The sequence below is a fragment of the Mustela erminea genome, chromosome 7 (assembly GCF_009829155.1).
Source record: "Mustela erminea isolate mMusErm1 chromosome 7, mMusErm1.Pri, whole genome shotgun sequence".
Taxonomy (NCBI): domain Eukaryota; kingdom Metazoa; phylum Chordata; class Mammalia; order Carnivora; family Mustelidae; genus Mustela; species Mustela erminea.
Genome location: NC_045620.1, coordinates 65,167,350 through 65,190,011, shown reverse-complemented (window position 1 = coordinate 65,190,011; position 22,662 = coordinate 65,167,350). Strand labels below are relative to the sequence as shown.

Genomic DNA, 22,662 nt, shown 5'->3' with positions numbered 1-22,662 from the left:
AAAATATTATCGTCACCATCATTTTTTTATCATAAAATTTTTAAAATTATTTTTATTAACATATAATGTATTATTTGCCCCAGGGGTACAGATCTGCGAATCATCAGGTTTACACATTTCACAGCACTCACCATAGCACATACCCTCCCCAATGTCCATAGCCCAGCCACCCTATCCCTACCTCCCCAACCCCCCACAACTGATCATTTTTATTATTAAGAAAATCTACTGAAATAAAATTAGGTGAATTTAATATACATTCTGATTGAGGATTTGGGGTTTACTTAAATAAACTATGAATTGGGGGGGGGCACCTGGATGGCTCAGTCGTTGTGCATCTCCTTTGGCTCAGGTCATGATCCCAGGGTTCTGGGATCGAGCCCTATGTCAGACTCCCTGCTTGGCGGGAAGCCTGCTTCTCCCTCTCCAACTCCCCCTGCTTCTTTTCCCTCTCTCGCTGTGTGTGTGTGTCTCTCTCTGTCAAATAAATAAATAAATAAAATCTTTAAAAATAAATAAATAAACTGTGAATGGTTCAAGCAGTGTAAAACCCTTAATATCAGAAGAATCGTTTTCCTTTCAACGTCTCAAGAGGAGGGATTTCTCACACCATACCGCCCTCAATGTTGGAGGAGCCGGGTCAGCACCCTCTTCTCCAGTGCTATTCTCCAATCCTTACTACTCAATTTCTATTAGAAATCCCTGATCACTTGAAACTTATGCCATTCAACGATATCACTCTTTATCCCCCTCATCTTTGCATTAGTCATTTTCTGGTAACTCTTCGAATCTCATTAAGGATCTTAGCTCCCAATTCACCCTCTTTCTTTCCACCTCAAATTTTGCTGTTATGTTGAACGACTTTATTTTCACTTCACTTACCAGTGCATGGTCTTAAGACTCCTGACCTTCTTGGGGCACCTGTGTGGCTCAGTGGGTTAAAGCCTTTGCCTTCGGCTCAGGTCATGATCCCAGAGTCCTAGGATCGAGCCCTGCATTGGGCTCTCTGCTCAGCTGGGAGTCTTCTTCCTCCTCTCTCTCTGCCTGCCTCTCTGCCTACTTGTGATTTTGCTCTATCAAATAAATAAATTAAAAAAAAAAAAAAAAGAGTCCGACCTTCTTAATGCCAGGAAGCTTCACCTGTAGTCAGCTTCACCTTCCCATTCTCCATGTCCATATCCTGACCCCACCATTCCTTATAAGTATACTACCTCTAAAAGCTTCAATTCTTTTTTTTAATAATTTTTCATTTTTTATTAACATATAATGTATTATTAGCCCCAGGGGAACAGGTCTGTGAATCGCCAGGCTTACACACTTCACAGCACTCCCCAAAGTACATACCTTCCCCAATGTCCATAACCCAACCGCCCTCTCCCTCCACACCCCCCGCCCCGCAACCCTCAGTTTGTTTTGTGAAATTAAGAGTCTCTTATGGTTTGTCTTCCCCCTGATCCCATCTTGTTTCATTTGTTCAAAAAGCTTCAATTCTAATATCTCTTTCTATAACCGTTATCTCTTAGCCTACAAGTTCTCTTATTTTCTTATTCTCCCATTTTTCATCCTAAGATCCTTGTTTTGAGCCATTCACTTTTTTTGTTTTGCAACCACGTGTGGACTGGAGTCAATATAAATCTGTGGTCTTTATTCTTTGGGGCTGACTTACTCTTCTTTTGCTTCTCTTTGGTGACACCCCCCCACCAAACTCCCTATTCAATAATGTTCTTCACAACAAACTTACCTTCTATTTCATCAAGAAAATTAGAGAGCATCAGACATGAACGCCTCAAATCTCACTCCCCAATAGACATTCTTTCATTTATTTTCCTTCTCTTCCTTTCCTCCAGTCTCAGAATCTTGTGTACCTTCTGTGGATTCAGATCTTCAATCCACACCAGGACCTTGGTATTTCATTTTGCCCTTAGTTTCTTAGAGTCTCAATTTTTATCTTTCTTTTGGCTTCTTGCCTACATTTCTCCTATCTCAAAAAAAATTATCTGTTTATTAGATAACATAAATTATTATTAATTTGGTGTTATGATATGATGGTCATGGAAAAATCCTTTATCACTTAGAGATCCATAGTGAGCTATTTATTGATAAAATAACATGATGTATATTAAGATATTCCAGAAAAAAGGTGGAAGGTGGTTTGAATGAAACAAGTTTGGCAAAATGCTGATGATTGTAACACTGAGTAATGGGTACATGTGTGATCGATACACTGTTCTCTTTATTTTTGCTCATGTTTTAAAACTACCATAATGGGGGCACTTGGTGGCTCAGTTGGTTAAGCATCTGCCTTTGGTTCAGGTCATGATCCTGGGGTCCTGGAATCAAACCCTGAATCAAACTCTCTGCTTAGCAGGAAGCCTGCTTCTCCGTCTCCCTCTGCCTTCCTCTCCCTCTCTTTCTGTGTCAAATAAACAAATAAAATCATAAAAATAAATAAAAATTTAAAAAAATTTAAAAAGCCTCCTGTAGAATACACAAATACCCCAAACAAGAAAGATTCCATACAAATATGTTGGAAAATCTGGATGAAGTAATAAATGAAGTGTAAATAGCCCAAATTGAATGGAGAATGAAATTTAAGTAGGGGGATTTGCCAAACTATATAAGAATAGATCATTTCAATCCTGTTTAAATGTCTAAAAGCATGGAAAAGGAAGGAAATTACCCCAATTCTGGTTTTTTTTTTTTACTGTTTATTTCAGAAAATTTTATGTTATTCCTTATGCATAATCCACTCCAGCCTTCTCCATGTTGATGCAAAAGTTGGGTATTCATCCTTTCTGATGGCTGAGTAATATTCCATTGTGTGTATGGACCACATCTTTATCCATTTGTCTATTGACAGGCATCTCGGCTTCTTCCACAGTTTAGCTATTGTGGACATTGCTGCTATGAGCATTGGGATGCATATGGCCCTTCTTTTCACTACATCTGTATCTTTGGGGTAAATACCCAGTAGTACAGTTGCCAAGTCATAGGGTAGCAGCCTGGTGGTAGGTATTAAGGAGGGCACGTATTGCGTGGAGCACTGGGTGTTATACGTAAACAATAAATCTTGGAACACTACACCAAAAACTAATGATACATGGTATGGTGACTAACATAACACACACACACACACACAGAAAATTTCAGGAGTGCCTGGGTGGCTCAGTGGGTTAAAGCCTCTCCCTTCGGCTCGGGTCATGATCTCAGGATCCTGGGATCGAGCCCCCATCGGGCTCTCTGCTCAGCAGGGAGCCTGCTTCCCTTCCTCTCTCTCTGCCTGCTTGTGATCTGTCTGTCAAATAAATAAATAAAATCTTAAAGAAAAAAGAAAGAAAATTTCAAACCTATGTAACAGTAGAGAAAATATTGTGAGGTCCAAGGCACTTGTCATTGAGCCGCACAGTTGTCAGCACATAGCCAGTTTTGTTTTCATCTCCCCACTCTTATTGCTCCCCAACATTGGATTACCCTGAAGCAATTCTCAGTCATCATATTACCTGATTCTTTTTGTGAAATATTGCTTTGATACAAAACCCCAGAAAAGCTTGTACAAAACAGAGCATTTCATGTAAAAACTAATAAAATCTTAGTAAACAAAAACCAGCATCACTTTATTTTTTTTTTAAGATTTTATTTATTTGACAGAGCAAGAGCATAGGTAGGCAGAGGCAGGCAGAGAGAGAGAGGAGGAAGCAGGCTCCCCGCCAAGCAGAGAGCCCGATGCGGGACTCGATCCCAGGACCCTGAGATCACGACCTGAGCCAAAGGCAGAGGCTTAACCCACTGAGCCACCAGGCACCCCAGCATCACTTTAAAAGAATACCAAATGGTGACTGAAAGAGAATTACTCCAGGAAACCAAGTATGGCTAAATATTAGGGTGCCTCTTACTATTATATATTATCATAGACCATCATCTCTATAGATGCTGAAAAGGCATTTGGCAAATTCAACATCCATAAGATAATGATAGATACTTCCTTACTATGATGAAATTGACTGGTGGAAATCTTTTTTTCATTGCATATTTCATGTAATGCTTGGGTGCAGTGCTTTCGATTAGAGAGGCAATTTATTTGATTATATTCTATTCTCAGAAGGGGTAAAGACTACCTACTGTATTTAACAACATGGTAGTTAAAGCCAACCATTTGTGTTTATGCACTTCCCTTTAACCTTTCTTAATATATATTATATTTAATCAGATTTTAAATGTATTAATTTGGGGTGCCTGGGTGGCTCAGTTGTTAAGCATCTGCCTTCGGCTCAGGTCATGATCCTGGGGTCCTGAGATTGAGCCCCGCATTGGGCTCCCTCCTCTGCGGGAAGCCTGCTTCTCCCTCTCTCATTCCCCCTGCTTATGTTCCTTTTCTCACTGTGTCTCTCTCTATCAAATAAATAAAATCTCTAAAAATAAATAAATAAATGCATTAATTCATTAAACATTTACTGTGTCACTCTATGCTGTGTAGTGAATACAAAGATAAATAAAGCAAAGTCACTGTTCATACAAAGTTTATAGTCTTGTGGATGACAGATCATTAATGTTCTGTATACTTTTTAAACAAATGCATATGGTGCTCTTGCGTAGTGTTCTATAAATGTCAATTAGGTCAAGTTGGTTAATAGTGTCGTTGCAGTTTTCTAAATACTTAATAATTTTCTGTCTACTTATTCTCTCAATTATTATGAAAGGGATATTGAAATCTCCAACTATAATTGTGGATTTGTCTGTTTCTCCTTGCAATCCTATCAGGCTTTGCTCCATATATTTGGAAGCTGTGTTATAAAGCACATAAACATTTTTTTAAAGGTTTTTTATTTTTTTAAGATTTTATTTATTTATTTGATAGAGATCACAAGTAGGCAGAGAGGCAGGCAAAGAGAGGAGATGGGAAGCAGGCTCCCCACTGAGCAGAGAGCCCCTGTGGGGCTGGGTCCCAGGACCCTGAGATCATGATCTGAGCTGAAGGCAGAGGCTTTCAGGCTCCCCAAGCACGTAAACATTTGGGATTGTTATGTCCTCTATCAGAAGTGACCCCATTGTCATTATAAAATAATCCTCTTTATCCCTTGAAGAATTCCTTGCTCTGAAATCTACTTGGTCTGATTTTAATGTAGCCACTGCAGGTAGCTTCGGTTAGTGTTATCTTACTATGTCTCATTCCGGCCTTTTAAACAAAAACTGTTGCTATGAAGAAAATCAATATAATTCATGCAGAATAAATCTAATCATTTCTCACCTTGAATATATCTTTCCTTTTTTGTTTAATTCAGACATGCCAGCTTTTTATAAATGCAGCAGTTGACTCCCCTGCGATTGATTACCATGTATCTCTAGCTCAGAGTGCTTTGCAAATCTGTCTGACACATCCTGAGCTCCAGAATGAAATTTGCTGTCAGCTCATTAAACAGACAAGACGGAGACAGCCACAGAATCAACCAGGACCGCTGCAGGTATCTACTGATACATACACATGCAATTTAAAATGATGTTGTTTTCCTCACTGTAAGGATGATACATATTCAATCTAGACATTTGAAAAATGTGAAAAGAATGAAAAGGGAAAAATAGCTATTAATATTTTGATGTATATTCTTTCAGTTTATTTCTACATTTATATGTTTCTGTATAAATGTGTATGTGTATGTGCTTATGCACACTCACTGTTTCCATGTCACCAGAACTGCAGTGTGCATGCTACTTTTTTAAAACTGTAGGACGTAATATTTCCCCTGTACCCATCACCATTCTTCAGAAACATTAATGGCATTAAGCATTAAGATCAACCACTACACATTTAGGTTCTTCCAATCATTCTTCTTATGATAAGTACCACCACAGTAGACCACTCTGAGCCTAAACCCTGTGTACAAGTCCAGCGAATTTCTCTGAATCCATTTCTAGAATTTCCGGATCTTTTTGACAATGTTCAATTTAATTCTGCTTTTAAATTCTTTCCAGGTAAAGAGTGGTATGCCAGTAGTGATTTAGGATGCATTTCTTTAACTATTAGTGTAGCCGAATATATTTTCTGGTGGCTTTTGGCCACAGATTTTTACTCTTTGGTGAATGATTTTAATCTTTGCTTATTAACTGCCTATTAACTGCAGGATGAAACTGGAAAGTTCTTAGTCTAGCAAATAATACTTTCAGGGGATTCAGGTTTCATGGGTCTTGAAGCTTATACAATTTAAGCTTATACTATTACTGATGGGTTATATTTTCGTAAGTATGCTACTTTCACACATTTTAAAAGAACACAGGATCACGTAAACACAGTTGATAGGGCCTTTCCCGGACCTTGGAGGGCCTGTGCATGAGCGATATTGAAGGCTTAAGCTTCATTTACATTAAGGACCCTTCATAATCTAACTCCAAAGGCCTCCCCTTTCTCCACTTAGTTTTATGCATCCTGCACCCAGCATACGCGAAGGAACAACCACACCCCATTCTTCAGACGCACTGCGCCTGCACAGTATCCTTCCTTGTGCACCTGCTGTTCCTCCTGCTCCATGGATCCCCTTCTCTCTTCCCACCTATAGACTTGATAGTTGGCCCAGGCAACATATCTCCTGTGAATTCTTCCCTGACTGGTACAACAATTAATTATTTCCTCCGTTGATTATACTAAAAAAAAAAAAATGATTATGACATGGTATTAACCATGTTTTATTGTAAATTACTGTTAAAATATATAATTCTCCTAGACTGTAGGTAACTCAAGAGTAGAGACGGTGCCTTTTCCCTCTCCTTTTTCATATAACATTTGCAAAATGATTGAAGTTATACTTGCTTACTTAAAAACAATAAGATGAAAAGAGGATACAAAACAGAGCAAAGGAAAAACAAAAATCACATATGATCCCATTACCTAGGGATCACCTCTGCTAATATCATTATACCTGCCCCTTGTTTAGATATGTATATATGTGTGTATGTGTGGGTAGATTGGCTCTGGTTTGGCGCATTTGATTTTTTTCCTGTTTTTCAGTCTGCCTTTCCTCAAAGCCATGACTTCCATCTCAACAAATGAGTAAATACATAAGTGGACAAAAGCAATGCCCCTCATCTTTTGAGAGTGATGTCAAAAGGACTACCATATCTACATGACCTTGGGTACCTCATTGTAGACAGTAGGGTATACAACTAGATGGATTATGGAACATGGAATGTTTTTATGTATTATAAATACTCTAAGCGGATAGTATTTATGTGGGAGAAGCAAACACCTTTGGGGGCTGAGAAGGACCATCCTCATCCCTTTCCTCTCAGCCTCCGTCAGTCACACTGGCTCTCACTTGGATCTCTGACTGCCAGGTGGTGTCTAACCCGTGGTGCTTCTCTTTGCCCAGGGCTGGCAGCTCTTGGCTCTCTGTGTTGGGCTCTTCCTTCCCCACCATCCTTTCCTGTGGCTCCTCAGGCTCCACCTAAAGAGGAATGCAGATTCCAGGTGTGCAGAGAACTAGCCGGCCGAACCGTTTACGTGGCTCTGAAAGTCGACAATAAGTCATAAGTATTTAGTAACCTGCCAGGTACATTTGCGGGAGAAGGTGTGAAACGAATGTTGATGCAGGAAGCCTTTGGTTCTCCTTTATGTGAGGCTTGAAAAATATTTCCTTTGTTGTGTTAAATCTCTTACAGAAGATTGCAATAAGAGCTTAAAAAACTGGCAAAGAATTTTTTTTTTTTTAGATTTTTTGTTTATTTATTTGACAGAGATCACAAGTAGGCAGAGAGGCAGGCAAAGACAGAGGGGGAAACAGGCTCCCTGCTGAGCAGAGAGCCCGATGTGGGGCTCGATCCCAGGACCCTGAGACCATGACCTGAGCTGAAGGCAGTGGCTTAACCCAGGCACCCCTGCAAAGAACATTTTAAAGTGAAAAGTCTTTGTACATTTTAGGGGTGGATGACTTAGCAAGAGTGGGTGCTCATTCTGTAAAAGCAACTGTTTTGTTTCCTTTGTTTTCCCTGATATTTTCCTCTACATTGAATTCTTTAATGTGGGAAAACTTCCCGGAGGGCCTTCCCTCCTTTTATACCTGTGTGTATTTGAATTGCTTCAGAATTGTTACTCCCTTCAAAAAGACATTGAAAATCCAAGCGTCAGTATGGCTTTCTTAACAGTGGGACCTAGGGCACCCAGCCAGGGGCTACCACGATCATTCTGTGTAACAAGTTCATCTTCCAGGACTTAAATAGACTCTGGCTCTAAGACAAACAAAACAAACACAATGAAACACAAAACAACTTGGAAATAGTAGGAAAATACTCCTCGATGTGTATTATATTTCAGGGACTCCGTGATCAGAGTCATGCAATTTTACTTATTTATTTATTTATTTATTTATTTCTATTTTTACGTAATCTCTATACTCAATATGGGGCTTAAACTCATGATCCTGAGATCAAGAGTCCCATGCTCTCCTGACGAAGCCAGCCAGGGGCCCCAAGGGCACATCATTTTTAGTTACAGTCACTGAAAAGCCCCTAAACAAAGGGTGGCATTTAAAGATTTATATATTTGAGAGAGAGAGGGAAAGAGAGAGAGTGAGCATGCACAGAGAGGGGAGAGGGAGAGGGAGAGAGATTACTAAGCAGACTCTGGGCTTAGTGCAGAGCCCGACACAGAGCTCGATCTCATGACCCTGAGATCACGACCTGAACTGAAACCAGGAGTCAGATGCTTAAGCGGATGCATCATCCACGTGCCCCAAAGGGAGGCATTTTAAAGATTTCATTTCTAGGTAATCTCTACACCTATCGTGGGTTTTGAACTCACAACTCTGAGATCAAGAGTCACATGCTCTACTGATTGAGCCAGCCAAGCACCTCTAAAGGGTGACATTTTAAGGTATGCCTAGAAGACACTTTATAGTACAAACATATTAGGAGGTATTAGCAGTTTGCTTTTATAAAAATTGTATATAACAAATGAGGGCAAATAAGATCTCTGTCCAGTTTTTGCATTTATTTACTCCAGTGGTTTTCTTTAATGCTTAAGATTTTTTAAGAAGTGCATGTTTTATGGGGTAAAGAAGGAAATGCATGTATTTTGTTTGTTTGTTTGAAGGTATTTTCTTACCTAGTTTAGCAGTCAAGCACTAACTGCCATGTTCCTCCAAAGAGAACTCGGCCACATCATATGTTTCCTAAGTTAGCCTATCCTATTTTTATACCGTTGTTTCCTTTGTATTTGTTAATATAATTACTCTCTATTGACTATATAATGACTGGTAAATATAAATTGATTTTGTGTCTACAATAATGAAATAAAGAGGAAGAAGTTCTTTGTAGGGAAGGTTAATTCAGTCAGTTGCAAAAGTAAAACTAGGATTTGAGAAAAGGTGTAGCAATTTAATATTATTCAAAAAGAAGAATTACTGTCAAAATTAGCATAAGACATGGTAATGTACACCAACCTAATGTATTAGGTGTCTTAAATTTATTCCTAGGCTTTATCTTAAGTTGTGTATTATAGGACAGAATTTGGAAAATATGCCATTTATTGCCAGCGATGTGTAGAAAGAACACAACAAAACGGAGATCGAGAAGCAAGACCCTCAAGAATGGAAATTCTTTCAACCCTTCTTCGAAACCCTTACCATCATTCTTTGCCCTTCAGTATCCCCGTGCACTTCATGAATGGGATATATCAGGTGGGTTACACTTTCTGTCCTGCTGAAAGCATGCTTGCTTCACCTGGAATCCTACATGTCGCCTCTGTGGGATAGGGACACAAGACTGTCCACCTGCCTTTATTAGCAACTGAGAGTGATCATAAACGTGCAAATATATCAAGTCTTCTAACAAAACAGCTGAGTTTTGAAACAGTTTGCTAAGAAGGAGTCACACTGAAATCCAAATTGAGCAAAATAAGGGAGTTTTACTGCTCTTATAATTCTGATAGAGAAGATCAAAAATACTTTGGTTGAGGCCTTTCCCACCAGCACTTGCTAGGTGACAAAATAATTACTGATGGTGGGTGTGTACAGTGGCTGTGTAGTTTTTTCAAAGTCTCCAAATCTTAGGAGTTATCTGGGAAAACTCCTCCAGGTCTTCCAGCTCTCATATCTAAGTGTTCACTTATTTTTTAATAGATTTAAATTTATTTGAGAGAAAGAGAGAGAGCACGATCAAGGGGAAAAGCAGAAGAGAGAGCAGGGAGCCCGACATGGGGCTCGATCCCAGGACCCCAAGATCATGACCTGAGCTGAAGGCAGACACTTAACTGGCTATGCCACCCAGATGCCCCTAGATGTTCACTTTTTAACTGAAGCAAACATGTTCCAAAACTGGCAGCTAATCTTTGCAGCCATAGCTTTTTATCACGGAGTTCAGATATGTAACTGCGTATTAAAGAAACAAACATTATTTATTTTTATTTATTTATTCATTTTAAATTGAAGTGTTGACAGACATGTTCTACAGATAGAGAGATTAAGTTCAGTGCTTTCAGGTGTACAACGCGGTGATCCTACGTTTATATACATTACGAAATGATCACAAAGATAAGTCTGGTTGCCATTTGTCACCATACAAAGTGATTACAGGATTATTGACTATGTTCCCTATGCTCCTCTTTACATCCTCATGACTGTTTAAGTGTATTTCTTATTTACTTTTTTCCATTAGCTTAAAGATTGCATATTGTACTGTAGTTCTTGCTTTGCTTTTAATGGCTAGGCATGACATCTCTGCAAGATGTTTATGGCTGTCACATGATTTTGGTTTTTCTGAATTCATGTCTGTTGGCTGAAGCCAAGATTTCTGAATTCTTACAGCAACCTAGCAATTAAGGTGACATTAATTTTCTCCAGTGGAGCTTTGGTATGGGAGAAGCTAAAGCACCTAGATAAATACATGTTATCATTAATCATGCATCAAATGTGCCCTGTTTCTCCCCCACCCCCCGAAATCCTTCTTGAAATTTAAGTTTGAAATGTATGTAGTTTTAAATTAAGAAAACAACTTTGTTATTCCTGCGTAGGTAGTTGGATTTGATGCATCTACCACAGTGGAAGAATTTTTGAACACTTTGAACCAGGACACAGGAATGAGGAAGCCAACACAGTCCGGCTTTGCATTATTCACGGATGATCCTTCTGGCAGGGATTTAGAGCACTGTCTTCAAGGAAACATTAAGGTGAAGCCAACTCCTTTTAAGAAAGCAGACCCAGCAGACAGCCAAGAAGCTACCTTTTGCTATTTGCAAAAAATCAGTTCAGGAGGTCTCAAAAATTTTAAGTTACCTAATCTGTACAATAAAAAAAAAAATTGCTAAAAGCATAGAATGCTTAAACACAATCTGCACACACACATGCTCTGTGTTAAGACGGGAGAGAGAGAATAGGAATACTACTCTCACTAGTAGGGTAATAAGAGAAGAGGTATGGAAACTCTAATAGAATCGTTTTTATTGTATTCATTCACTAGGCAGTACTCATTTACCCATCGTAGGAGCTGGGCTGGACCTTGAGGGGAATGCAAAGAAGGACCAGAAGTAGTCCCTGTCCACAGTGAACTTATAATTTTCTTTGGGGAACAGCAGCCATATACACTGAAAAACTTAAGCCAGAATTGAAAGTGATAAATGATTCAAGAGTCCTGGGAATGTTCTACAGATGGAGAGATTAAGTTCAGTGCTGGAAAATAGGGAGGAGCTGAACTGGACTTCGAAGGATGGGTGGAAAATGGACCTGGGGAAATAAAGAGGAAATTGCAAACACAAGGAAAATCATGAACAAAGATGGACAACTGGAAGATTCTTTTAAAAAATCTTTTCTAGGTCATGGTCAAATGACTTTAATAAAGTTTCCATCTAGTAATGGTAAGAGAAATACAGAATGCAGAACCCTAGGAACCTTACAGAAATAGCCCTCTTATTTGCAAATGAGGAAGCAATAGACGGTTTACACCTGATCACACAACTAGAACTGGGTCTGGGCCCTTTCCTGACACGATATGGTCCTTGATTGCTTTTGGGAATAAGAGTCTTGTAGTGAGGTGAAGGTATTTCTGTGATTTGGAGATGAAGGAATTGAGGCAGACTAGAAGGAATAAGATCAGAAGTAATAGATCCCACAGGTTTAGAGGACGTGAAATGTCAGTACTTTACGTCAAACTACCAAAGCCCAGCTTCACTTGCAGATCAGCCTGTTGGGGCTGGAAGGGGTTACAGAGAACACTATTGAAGCTCATTATGAATGTTGGTTCTAGGGCGCCTGGGTGGCTCAGTGGGTTAAGCCTCTGCCTTCCGGCTCAGGTCATGATCTCAGGGTCCTAGGATGGAGCCAGAGCCCTGCATCCGGACTCTCTGCTCGGCGGGGAGTCTGTTTCCCCCTCCCCCTCAGCCTGCCTCTCTGGCAACTTGTGATCTCTCTCCATGTGTGTCAAATAAATAAACAAAATCTTAAAAAAAAGAAAAAGAAAAAAAAAGAATGTTGGTTCCTAGGTGTGCTACCCACCTCTCTTCCCCCCTACCCACCTGCATGTGTGGCTGCATTTTGAGAAATCTAGATAAAGGAGTGCCCTTTTCTCCCCAGCGCCAGGTATTCAGTTCAGCACATTAAAATGTAAATTTTTGAGACACACATTCCTAGAGCACTATTGTTAATAATTAGTCAAGAAGAAAAGCTAGTCTTTTTGGTTGACTTGAGCTGAGTAAATGCTGGGGGTTTTGCTGAGTAACTGCTTACCACATATTTTTGAAAACTCTTATTTATAATTCTCTAGATGACCTGTTAAAAAAACAAGCAAACATTTATTTGATACCTGAAGATTTTTTTTTTCTTTCCCAATGAAAGAATCTTAAGATTATATTTCAGGTTTTTTAAGATAACTTCGGTTATCCAGATAACTTAGTAATTCCAGTATTTAGAAACTCAGAAGGTGGAAATGTTGCTTCTTCAGTGACTAAATTATGGAAAAATTCCTGGAACAGTCTTGTTTTCAGTCTCATGCAGTCTTTCATTAAGATTCCTTTTTGAGTAAAAAATTCATGGCCACAGTCCAAAGTTAATGGGTGTCCAAGAGGATAAGTGGACCAAAGAGCAATTTATAATTAAGTTTAAAACCAGGAGTGCACAGAAGCTTAAAACAAAAGGCTTCAGTCTGTCTGGTTTGACCATGTTGATTAGAAATTTTTCAGTGTGTAGACATGCTTGTCTTCAAAAAAATGCTGATTTGAGAATTGCTCTAAATTTCCATTTTTCCACTTGTCTTCTAGATATGTGACATTATTTCTAAATGGGAGCAGGCCTCCAAAGAACAGCAGCCTGGGAAATGGGAAGGTACGAGAACTGTCCGACTAACTTATAAAAACAGGTGTGTAGGGGTGCCTGGGTGGCTCAGTGGGTTGGGCCTCTGCCTTCAGCTCTGGTCATGATCTCAGGGTCCTGGGATCGAGCCCCGCATCGGGCTCCCTGCTCAGCTGGGGAGCCTGCTCCCCCCGCCTCTCTGCCTACTTGTGATTTCTCTATCAAAGAATTAAATAAAATCTTTAAAAACAAACAAACAGGTGTGTAATGCTGTATCCAAACAGCAAAGAGTGGGTGTACTGTTATGCTAGAACCATGTGCCAGTGGTTTCCTATTGAATAACCTTGCCAGTTATAGCATTTATTTGTTTGTTCTTCTATAAAAGAAACTTCTTACTTCTCTAAGAAGAAACTGTCACATAAAATTTGGTTCTAGTTCTAGTCTCTTCAAGTCATGAATGGGTATATTTTATAAAAATACGGATTTGGACAAAGATTAGGAAAAAGATATAAGAAAGAATAGCTGCTCTCTTAAGGTGGTCGCTACATGGGTGAATTTTTTTCACTTTCAAAAATTTCTTTTGCATTACGTTTTTCATGAAGACTAAATACTCAAATACTCTACTGAAGATCTGTAGTAGGAAGAAATATTTCTGGGGGCACATGGCTGGCTCAGAAGAGCAAGTGGCTCTTGATATCCGGGTCATGAGTTTGAGCCCCATGTTGGGCACGGAGATTACTTAAATAAACAAAACCTGGGTGCCTGGGTGGCTCAGTAAGTTAAGCATGTCCCTTACGCTCAGGTCAGGATCCCAGGGTCCCTGCTCCATGGGGAGCTTGCTTCTCCCTCTCTCTCTGCCTGCCACTCCCCTGCTTGTGCTCTCTCTCTCTCTCTCTGTGTGTCAAATAAATAAATAAATAAATTCTTTGAAAAATAATAAAATAAGCCAAACTTAAAAAAAGAAAGGAAATAATTCAAGTCTTTTAGAAGTCACATATTCATATTTATTCTCATTCTTTCATATTCTCTCTCTGTAATTATTGAACTTCAGCTATGAGCCAGGTACTCAGCGAGACGCTCTGGATAAAATAAAATGGATAAAAAAAATCCAGATACTCTGGATAAAAGCAGACACGGACACAGTCCCTGAACTTTTGAATTTACAGGCTAGTAATTCTAATGAACACATAATTAATACATTAAGTTCTCTGACAGAAAAGAGTTTGGTTCTAGAAGAGCACATAGGAAAAAGCCTGACCTAGGCTAGAGGCATCACAAGCCTTGTGATTATTCCCTTGAGGGAATAATGCTCATGCCAGGGTCAGAAAGCGGCTGAAAGTGGACCGTGGAAATGAATAGAAAAGGGCGTTCCAGAGCCCTTAGAGGTAAGTTGCTCAGAGGATTTCAGGAACTCAGAAAAATCCAGTGAGCCTGGAGCACATATCTTCCCAACAGATACATTTTTAATATACTTTGGCATATCATCAGAAACCAGATTTTCTTTGTTTCTGTTTTTTCAAATATCTTCTTCTCTTCCATGTATTAGCAGAAGGTAGTACTTAGTAAAAAGTGTTCACTGACCAGTGAACATTTGTACATTAACTGTACAAAAAAAAAGGTATTTTGCTAATTTTATGTGGATCCTGTACCCCATAAAATAAGAAATCTAAGATATGAGACCAGAGAATTACTGATGGAATGATTGATTTAAGAGTTACTTCTTTCAGAGGTCAACTTTTGGAAGATGTTCATAGGCCTAAAACTGGAGTGTAAGAAGTAAAGACACTGCATAACGTAAGGAGTCTGATAGCCTTGATCCAGTTGGGGATTTCTTTTTCTAATGATCTGTCCCACAGAAATACCCACGTATGTGAACGAGAGTATTATAGTACATCCCAGTATCTTCTTTGCTGTGTATTTTATAACAGTGAAAAGTAGGTGTTGGGAAGGATTCCACATGTTTTTTAGTAGGGGAATGGTAAAACAAATATGGTGCGTTCATATTGTGGCCTCCTCTCAGACAGCCAGCCATTAAAGGCCACCCACTGTTTGAATGTTTGAACGGTTTCCTTTGATCTGAATAAATGGTGGTCATGAGCCACTGGAGCTTCTCTATACAGGGGCTCATGAACTGTGATTTGTAAGGATTTTGAGTAATAAGAAGGTGATGGTTAAGCTTTGGTATCTAAGGTTTTTAAAATCATGCTTCCTGGAGATAAGCAGGACGACTTAGATAATGGAGATCTAGTAGGTTTTGCACTTGGAGGAACCTGCGTCCACTGGTGGTAGCCTTTATCTGTGCTCCTTTGGTGACAGGCAGGGACAGCAGGATGGAAGACTTGGTCCTTCCAGATAATTTTGTTCTGTGATTGCTGGAGCGGAGCGCAAAGTGCAGGCCTGGACTTGCAGCTTCAGGATTCCGTAGAAATACATTAGAAGTGGGCGCCTGGGTGGCTCAGTGGGTTAAGCCGCTGCCTTCGGCTCAGGTCATGATCTCAGAGTCCTGGGATCAAACCCGGCGTGGGGCCCTGCGCTCAGTGGAGTCTGCTTGTCCCTCTCTCTCTCTCTCAAATAAATAAATAAATAAATAAATCTTTAAAAAAAAAAGAAATACAAATTATTAGGCCCACCTCAGACCTACTGAGTCCAACAGAACCTCTGAGCATAAGGAGTCTGCGTTTTAACAATTTTCCAGGTGATTCTTATGTGTGCTGAGTTCCGAGGAGCACTGACCTGGAGGTCCCCATTGCTGCTGTCTTTCAATCTTACCTTTTGTGGAAGAAAGCCAACTCTCGGACCTGACCTGCCATCTGTCAATATGGAGAGAGGGTCAGGAATTTGACGTTTTGTTGGAACTAAATGGATTTATTTCCATGTCTAAGACAACTCCTGATCATAATTTACAAACGCTTAATACATGCTAATTTTGTCGTGATGGTTGTGGTTGGAACCCAAATCGAATTTGGATGAAATGGAGAAAGGTAGTCTGAAACACAGATAAGAATAATACTCCAAGTCTAGCAAATGCCATTAGAAAGGACAAAGAGAGTTTTGAATAACGCATAATAAAGATTGCCTTGTCAAAAAAAAAAAAAAAGCCCCATGACAATATCTTTGACAGTAGGAAAAAAAAGCAAGCAACTCAACCAAAAGGTTTAATTTTTAACACAGGTTTGAAATGGCTGGGTAGCCACAGCTCTGAGAGTGTACTGTGTTTCTGAATATGGTCACACTTTGCATGTATTTATAAATAGCTTAGACAATGAGTCCTAATTTCCATTGACACAGTGAGGAGGGGAACGGGCTATGGCCTATCATGCGGCCAAGGACTTGAGTCTCCATCTGTGAAGCAGCACTGTAATAAGCGAAACTGGACACCAGCTCTCTATCATGGAATTTGTATTTAATATTTAGTAAGTTAATGGAATTTTAATTATTTAGATTTAGAGGTTAAAGTTCCAATTAATAGCACTTGAACTTGTTTTCGTAGGCAGCCACTTGGAAACTAATGTTTAAATTCTGTTTGTGTTTAAGCTGCTTATTCAGTTTGGTTTCTTAGTGCGTGTTTGAAACTGCCAAAGTCAAGACACGTTTTTCACAAAACAAAACTGGCAAGGGTCCTTCCCTGAAGAAGACAACTCTTTCTACCTCCCCCACCCTATGAAATAGAAGTTATTTTCAGTAGTCCTTTGTGACTGTTATTTTTCTGGAGCACAGATGAACATTTCCATCTCTGCTGTCTTTAGCACCTGAATCCATTGGCTCCTAAGCCAAGAAGCATCTTGACATGTCATCTAGTTTATCCCATTTCTTCCAGGTGTGTTCACACTAAAAAAGTTTCCAGAATGGCTTTTTGGTAGACGGAGACAGAGTAGGTCTTTGGAGCTGCCCTCCGAAGCTGGGGCTGTCATGTCCCCTCTTCTTCCAATTCCCATTACAAACAATAAAGGTCATTGGTACTGTTAAAAAAAAAATCCAGAATGAAGAGAGTCTTGTGATTCCAAAGACCACTAGAGAAGAATCCTAATAATAATACTAACAGTAATAATAATAACCAACATGTATTGACCACTTACCACACTCTAGGCCCTGATCTGAGCTCCTTGTATGCATCTTGTGATGTAGTCCCAACAGCACCCCAGTGAGACAGGTGTTCAAATTATCCCCATCTGAACAGATGAGGAAACTGAAGCTTTAGAGTGCTAGGTCACTTACCCAAGGCTATAGAAGGGGACTTTTCAGGCTTTTTTGGCTAATAATTCCTATATTTAGTGATTCTAACTACCCATTCCTTTACCCACTCATGCCGTAAACATCTGTTCACTGTGCACCACGTCCAGGGCCTGTCGAAGCCCTGGGGACTCAAAGGTGAAAAGAACTCTTCTACTCTTCAGAATCTTACAGCTTACAGGGAAAGACAGACAGACATGAAATATTAGCAATGTAATCAATCCTGTAACAGGAACACTAGAGCAGAGAAGTGAAGAACAGGGGCTCTGGAGAGACCACCTGGGTTACAGTCCTGGCTGTCCTACTCACTGTGTGGCCTTGAGCTAGTCGCTTACCATCTCTGTGCCTCAGGTACCATCTACATGAAATGGAAATGCAAACAGGATCTACTGGGGTTTCTGAAGGACTAAGTTGGGCAAATGTAAATCCGGACTGGAGCCAGCCACACAGTAAATTCCCATCCATATTGGCTCTTACTATGAATATAACGTGTATATGTATGTGCAGGACACTGTCGGAATATGGAAGAAGGCTTTGCAGAATGGTATCTTCTGAGCAGATGACTTGAGGCGGTCGCCGTAGAGGCAGCAGGCAAGGGGGGTCACGACTACTGTTCAGTAGTGTCATCAGTGGACCATGGCAGACAGAAGAGGGAAGGGGAGGTAAATGGAGAATGAAGGAAGTAAGTGAACAAGAGGAGGAGAAAGACAACAGCAGGAAATACATGCTTCTAGGAATGAAATATGGAGCCAGTTGGAGGCAAACAAAGGGTCCATCAGCAGTGCTGAGAGCCCTTCCACATCGAGGTAGCGGAACTGGGCCTCGTAGTGATGACATTTCCATCCCACAGCATTCCACTTCCTGGTGTCAAGTGAGGAGGTGGACATTTGCAAGTACCCCTGCTGTCTGACCTGGTCCCTGCCTGCAGGACAGAAGCCCACTTCCTCTGCTGCAAGCCCCTTTAGGACTGAGGGTGCCTGGAAGCTGGTCATATTGGAGACACTCACATCACATTCTGCTGGCACCTTGTCTGTTCAAGACTGTGGATTTGAGTTTCTGACTCTTGATCATTTTTGTGACTCTCTGGTTCCTTTTCACATTCTGTCCAAGTCCCTCTTCATGTCCGGGATTCCTTTTTTCCTATAGAGCTCCATTTCCCCTTCCCAGATTCCTTCTTCTAGGCATGCCAGAAAGAATAGAAAATGCACTTTAGCTCTTCTTGCCTGTAGCCATTTGCACATTTGGTTCTTTTCCCCCTCCTAGCTATAGTATCAATTCAAATTTTCATTAAGAACTTAGTGAAACCCGAGTGGATTACAGTGACGGGTAATACATAGTTCTTTTGTGTGTGTGTGTGTGTGTGTGTGTGTGTGTGTGTGTGTGTGTGTGTGTGTTATTTTTTTTAACATCTTAATTTTAATTTTTTCAGTGTTCCAAGATTCATTGTTTATGCACCCCATCCAGTGCTCCATGCAATACGTGCCCTCCTTAATACCCACCATTAGGCTCACCCATCCTTTCACTCCCTCCCCTCCAAAACCCTCAGTTTGTTTCTAAGAGTCCACAGTCTCTCATGCTTCATCTCCCCCTCTGATTTACCCCAATTCACTTTTCCTTTCCTTCTCCTAATGTCCTCCATGCCATTCCTTATGCTCCACAAGTAAGTGAAACCATTATAATTGACTTTCTCTGCTTGACTCCAGTCCCATCCATGTTGACACAAAACATGGGTATTCATCCTTTCTGATGGCTGCATAATATTCCATTATATATTTGTACTATATTTTCTTTATCCATTCATCTCCTGAAGAGCATCTTGGCTCTTTCCACAGTTTGGCGATTGTGGCCATTGCTGCTATGAACATTGGGCTACAGATGGCCCTTCTCACTACCTCTGTATCTTTGGGGTAAATACCCAGTAATGCAATTGCAGGGTCATAAGGTAGCTCTATTTTTAATTTTTTGAGGAATCTCCACACCATTTTTCCAAAGTAGCTACACCAACTTGCATTCCCACCAACAGTGTAAGAGTGTTCCCCTTTCTCCCCATTCTCTCCAACACTTGTTGTTTCCTGTCCCATCCTGTTAATTTTGGCCATTCTAACTGGTGTAAGGTGATATGTCAATATGGTTTTGACTTGAATTTCCCTGATGGGTAATGATGATGAACATTTTTTCATGTGTCTGTTCGCCATTTGTATGTCTTCTTTTGAGAAATGTCTGTTCATATGTTCTGCCCATTTTTTGATATGATCAGATGTTTTTGGGGTATTGAGTTTGAGGAATTCTTTATAGATCTTGGATATCAGTCCTTTGTCTGTAGTGTCATTTGCAAATACTTCTCCCATTCCGTAGGTTGCCTCTTTGTTTTGTTGACTGTTTCCTTTGTTGTGCAGAAGTTTTTTTATCTTGATGAAGTTCCAAAAGTTCATTTTCGCTTTTGTTTCCTTTGCCTTTGGAGACGTGTCTTGAAAGAAGTTGCTGTGGCTGATATAAGACATAGTTCTTAACTTCAAGGGGAGATATAAACTATGCCAAACAGAGAGGGCTTTCATCTTAAAATCTTTATTCTCTTAGTTTTATATCACTTTGCTGATCGCATTGAATTTAGAATCTGTTTCTGTTGCCAGCCATTGTCTTCTATGAGTTAACAATTTGTCATCACGGAGTCACAGATGAGGAGGGCTTAGGATTTGTTTTTTCCAGAGACCACGCTGAATGACTGCCTGGCCAGTGATTCTGAAATGTGGTGGGTGAGAAGAATTATCAGAATCATGAGAAGGAAGGGCTTTTCAGAGTACACTTACCATGCTTCCCAGAGATTCTGACCTGCCGCCCTTTCAGTCCCTGCAGTGGAAATAATTAGTGCAAAAGATGTTATAACTGATGCTATTGTGCCCTCTCCTGCAGGCATATAGGGCGAAAAAGGGCTGAAAATCCACTTAAAGCCAATTGGGCATACACCTAGCACATCCTGGATTGAAATTTCTCTTTTCCTGCCACTCTGTTGTCTTGCCGATATTAAAGTATGGCAACGAGGAGAATCTAATGATTTGGTGTTTTAGGGCATTAAAAAAAATAGCATAGAAGCATTCCTCAACCTCAAAGCAGCTTTTCCTTTGCAAAAATGTTGCATGAAACAGAGACAGAGATTACTGACAAATAGTAAGGGTCTAAGTTTGTATCACTTGGGGAACTACATTAGAATAACCCCTTATCAGTCCTCTGGATTCATCTTGACTTTCTTCCTTTGTAAGAATACCATTTAATGAAAAATTTTTGCTTTTTTTAGACTGTATTTCTCAGTGCAAGCTCGTGGAGAGACTGATAGAGAAAAGTTGCTGTTAATGTATCAGACAAATGATCAAATAATAAATGGACTTTTTCCTCTGAACAAGGACTTGGCATTAGAAATGGCAGCTCTTTTAGCTCAGGTAAGTTCCGTGTTATATAGAGTCAAATTTAGTTAAGGTAAAATACTAATTTCTACATTGATTTAAATGTAGCAAAACAGTGTATCTCACCCGGCTATGATAGACACTTTAAAACTTACGGGCATTGTAATTGCAGTTTGACTCAGAATTGCTGAATACTGAGACAGTATTCCTCATGGAACCTAGTTTTTAATTACCTTGAAAGGATCCCTCTAGGCTGTGCATTTAATAAAGGAGTTTGAATGCAGAGCTGCAAGGGTGAGGGTGCCATGCTGAAATCATTCAATAATCTAATAAGAACCAGTCTTTGAAAAGGCTAGCACACTTTCTCTGGTTTACCTATTGTAATAATAAGATTAAGTTCAGCATTTTTTAAGCACACACACAGAAATTAATAATGACTTAATCCAAATAGAAGTATATTTGTATCTCAAGTGCCTATCAAAGAGATAGGCATGCTGGCATCTCAACAGAGTCATCAGAAGCATGGACTTTATCCTTGCTCTCCATCCTTCTTCGCATAGCATGTCCTCTTCATGGTCCTGGAGAGCTGCTAGAGCTCCAGCTATTACATCAGTGTTCCAGGCATCATGATGGAGGAAGATCTGAAGCAGGGCGTGCCTTCCTGTCTTTGAGAAACTTTCTGGAAGTTACATAGAACACTTGCATTTGCGTCTCCTTGGTTGAAATTTGTTCATATGGACTTGCCAGCCTACAAGGGAGATGCGCAAATGTGACCTTAGCTGGGTGGCAAGGAGCACAGCTAAAGTCAAGGTTTTTTGTTTTTTTTTTTTTAAATATTTTATTTATTTATTTGACAGAGAGGAAATCACAAGTAGATGGAGAGGCAGGCAGAGAGAGAGAGAGGGAAGCAGGCTCCCTGCTGAGCAGAGAGCCCGACGTGGGACTCGATCCCAGGACCCTGAGATCATGACCTGAGCCGAAGGCAGCGGCTTAACCCACTGAGCCACCCAGGCGCCCCTAAAGTCAAGGTTTTTATTACTCAGAAGGAAGGAGAGAATAGTCATTAGAGGCAACTGACAGTCTCCACTGCGCCTGAGTCTGTGCAGAGGTTAATTAAAGAAAAATGTTAAGCCAACTTTATGATACATCATTGAGACAAAGGCTTAGATTCCCCAAGGTTTTTGGTCCTTGCACTTTGCACACCATCCCAGGACATCTCTTTATCTACCAGCTGTCATTGATACCCAAATCCTTTCTCTCCAGTTCACTTCTTTCGTGGGCTCCTTAAATTCAACATAGCAAAAACTGAACCAATTGCCTTCTCTCCTTTTCCTTCACATTCTCTGTCTTCACTGTGCTACTGTCTCTGCACAGCCCCCCATGCAAGCTTTGAGTCCAAGAATCCTCTCTGACTGCCCTCCTTTTCACCTGGTCCGACAGGGCACAGTGTCCCCCCATTTTAAGTTTTAGGTAGATGCTCCTCTTCACTCATCGGCACACTGGCCATCATCGCTGTGGTTTGGACCACCATCATGTCCTACCAGCCCTCCTGCGGCAGACTTCTGACTCGTGATCCTTTCTCTGGCCTGGTCCCCTACAGATTTGTCCTCCACCCAGATGCTAGAGAGATCATTTCAGTTATCTATTGCCACATAAGCAATGACTCCAAAACTCTGTCACTTAAAATACTAGTTTGGGCAGAGATGAGTAAGGACAGCTTGTCTGTGCTGCATATGGCACCAGCTTGCCTCACTCGAAGGCCAGCTGCAACT

At 40.3% G+C, this 22,662-nt stretch overlaps 1 protein-coding gene across 5 annotated transcripts in view; it reads left to right on the top strand.

Moving 5' to 3' along the window:
• Positions 1-22,662, top strand: part of PLEKHH2 (pleckstrin homology, MyTH4 and FERM domain containing H2) — a 119,986-nt gene that overhangs the window by 83,697 nt on the left and 13,627 nt on the right. For 4 of the 5 annotated variants that reach the window (XM_032351898.1, XM_032351896.1, XM_032351897.1 and 1 more), the window contains 6 exons: positions 5,280-5,459; positions 7,359-7,456; positions 9,485-9,662; positions 10,994-11,149; positions 13,232-13,329; positions 20,785-20,926. In XM_032351898.1, coding sequence (XP_032207789.1) covers positions 5,280-5,459; positions 7,359-7,456; positions 9,485-9,662; positions 10,994-11,149; positions 13,232-13,329; positions 20,785-20,926 — 852 coding nt within the window. The remainder of the gene's footprint in view (positions 1-5,279; positions 5,460-7,358; positions 7,457-9,484; positions 9,663-10,993; positions 11,150-13,231; positions 13,330-20,784; positions 20,927-22,662) is intronic. The other variant, XR_004287704.1, reaches the window with a different exon arrangement.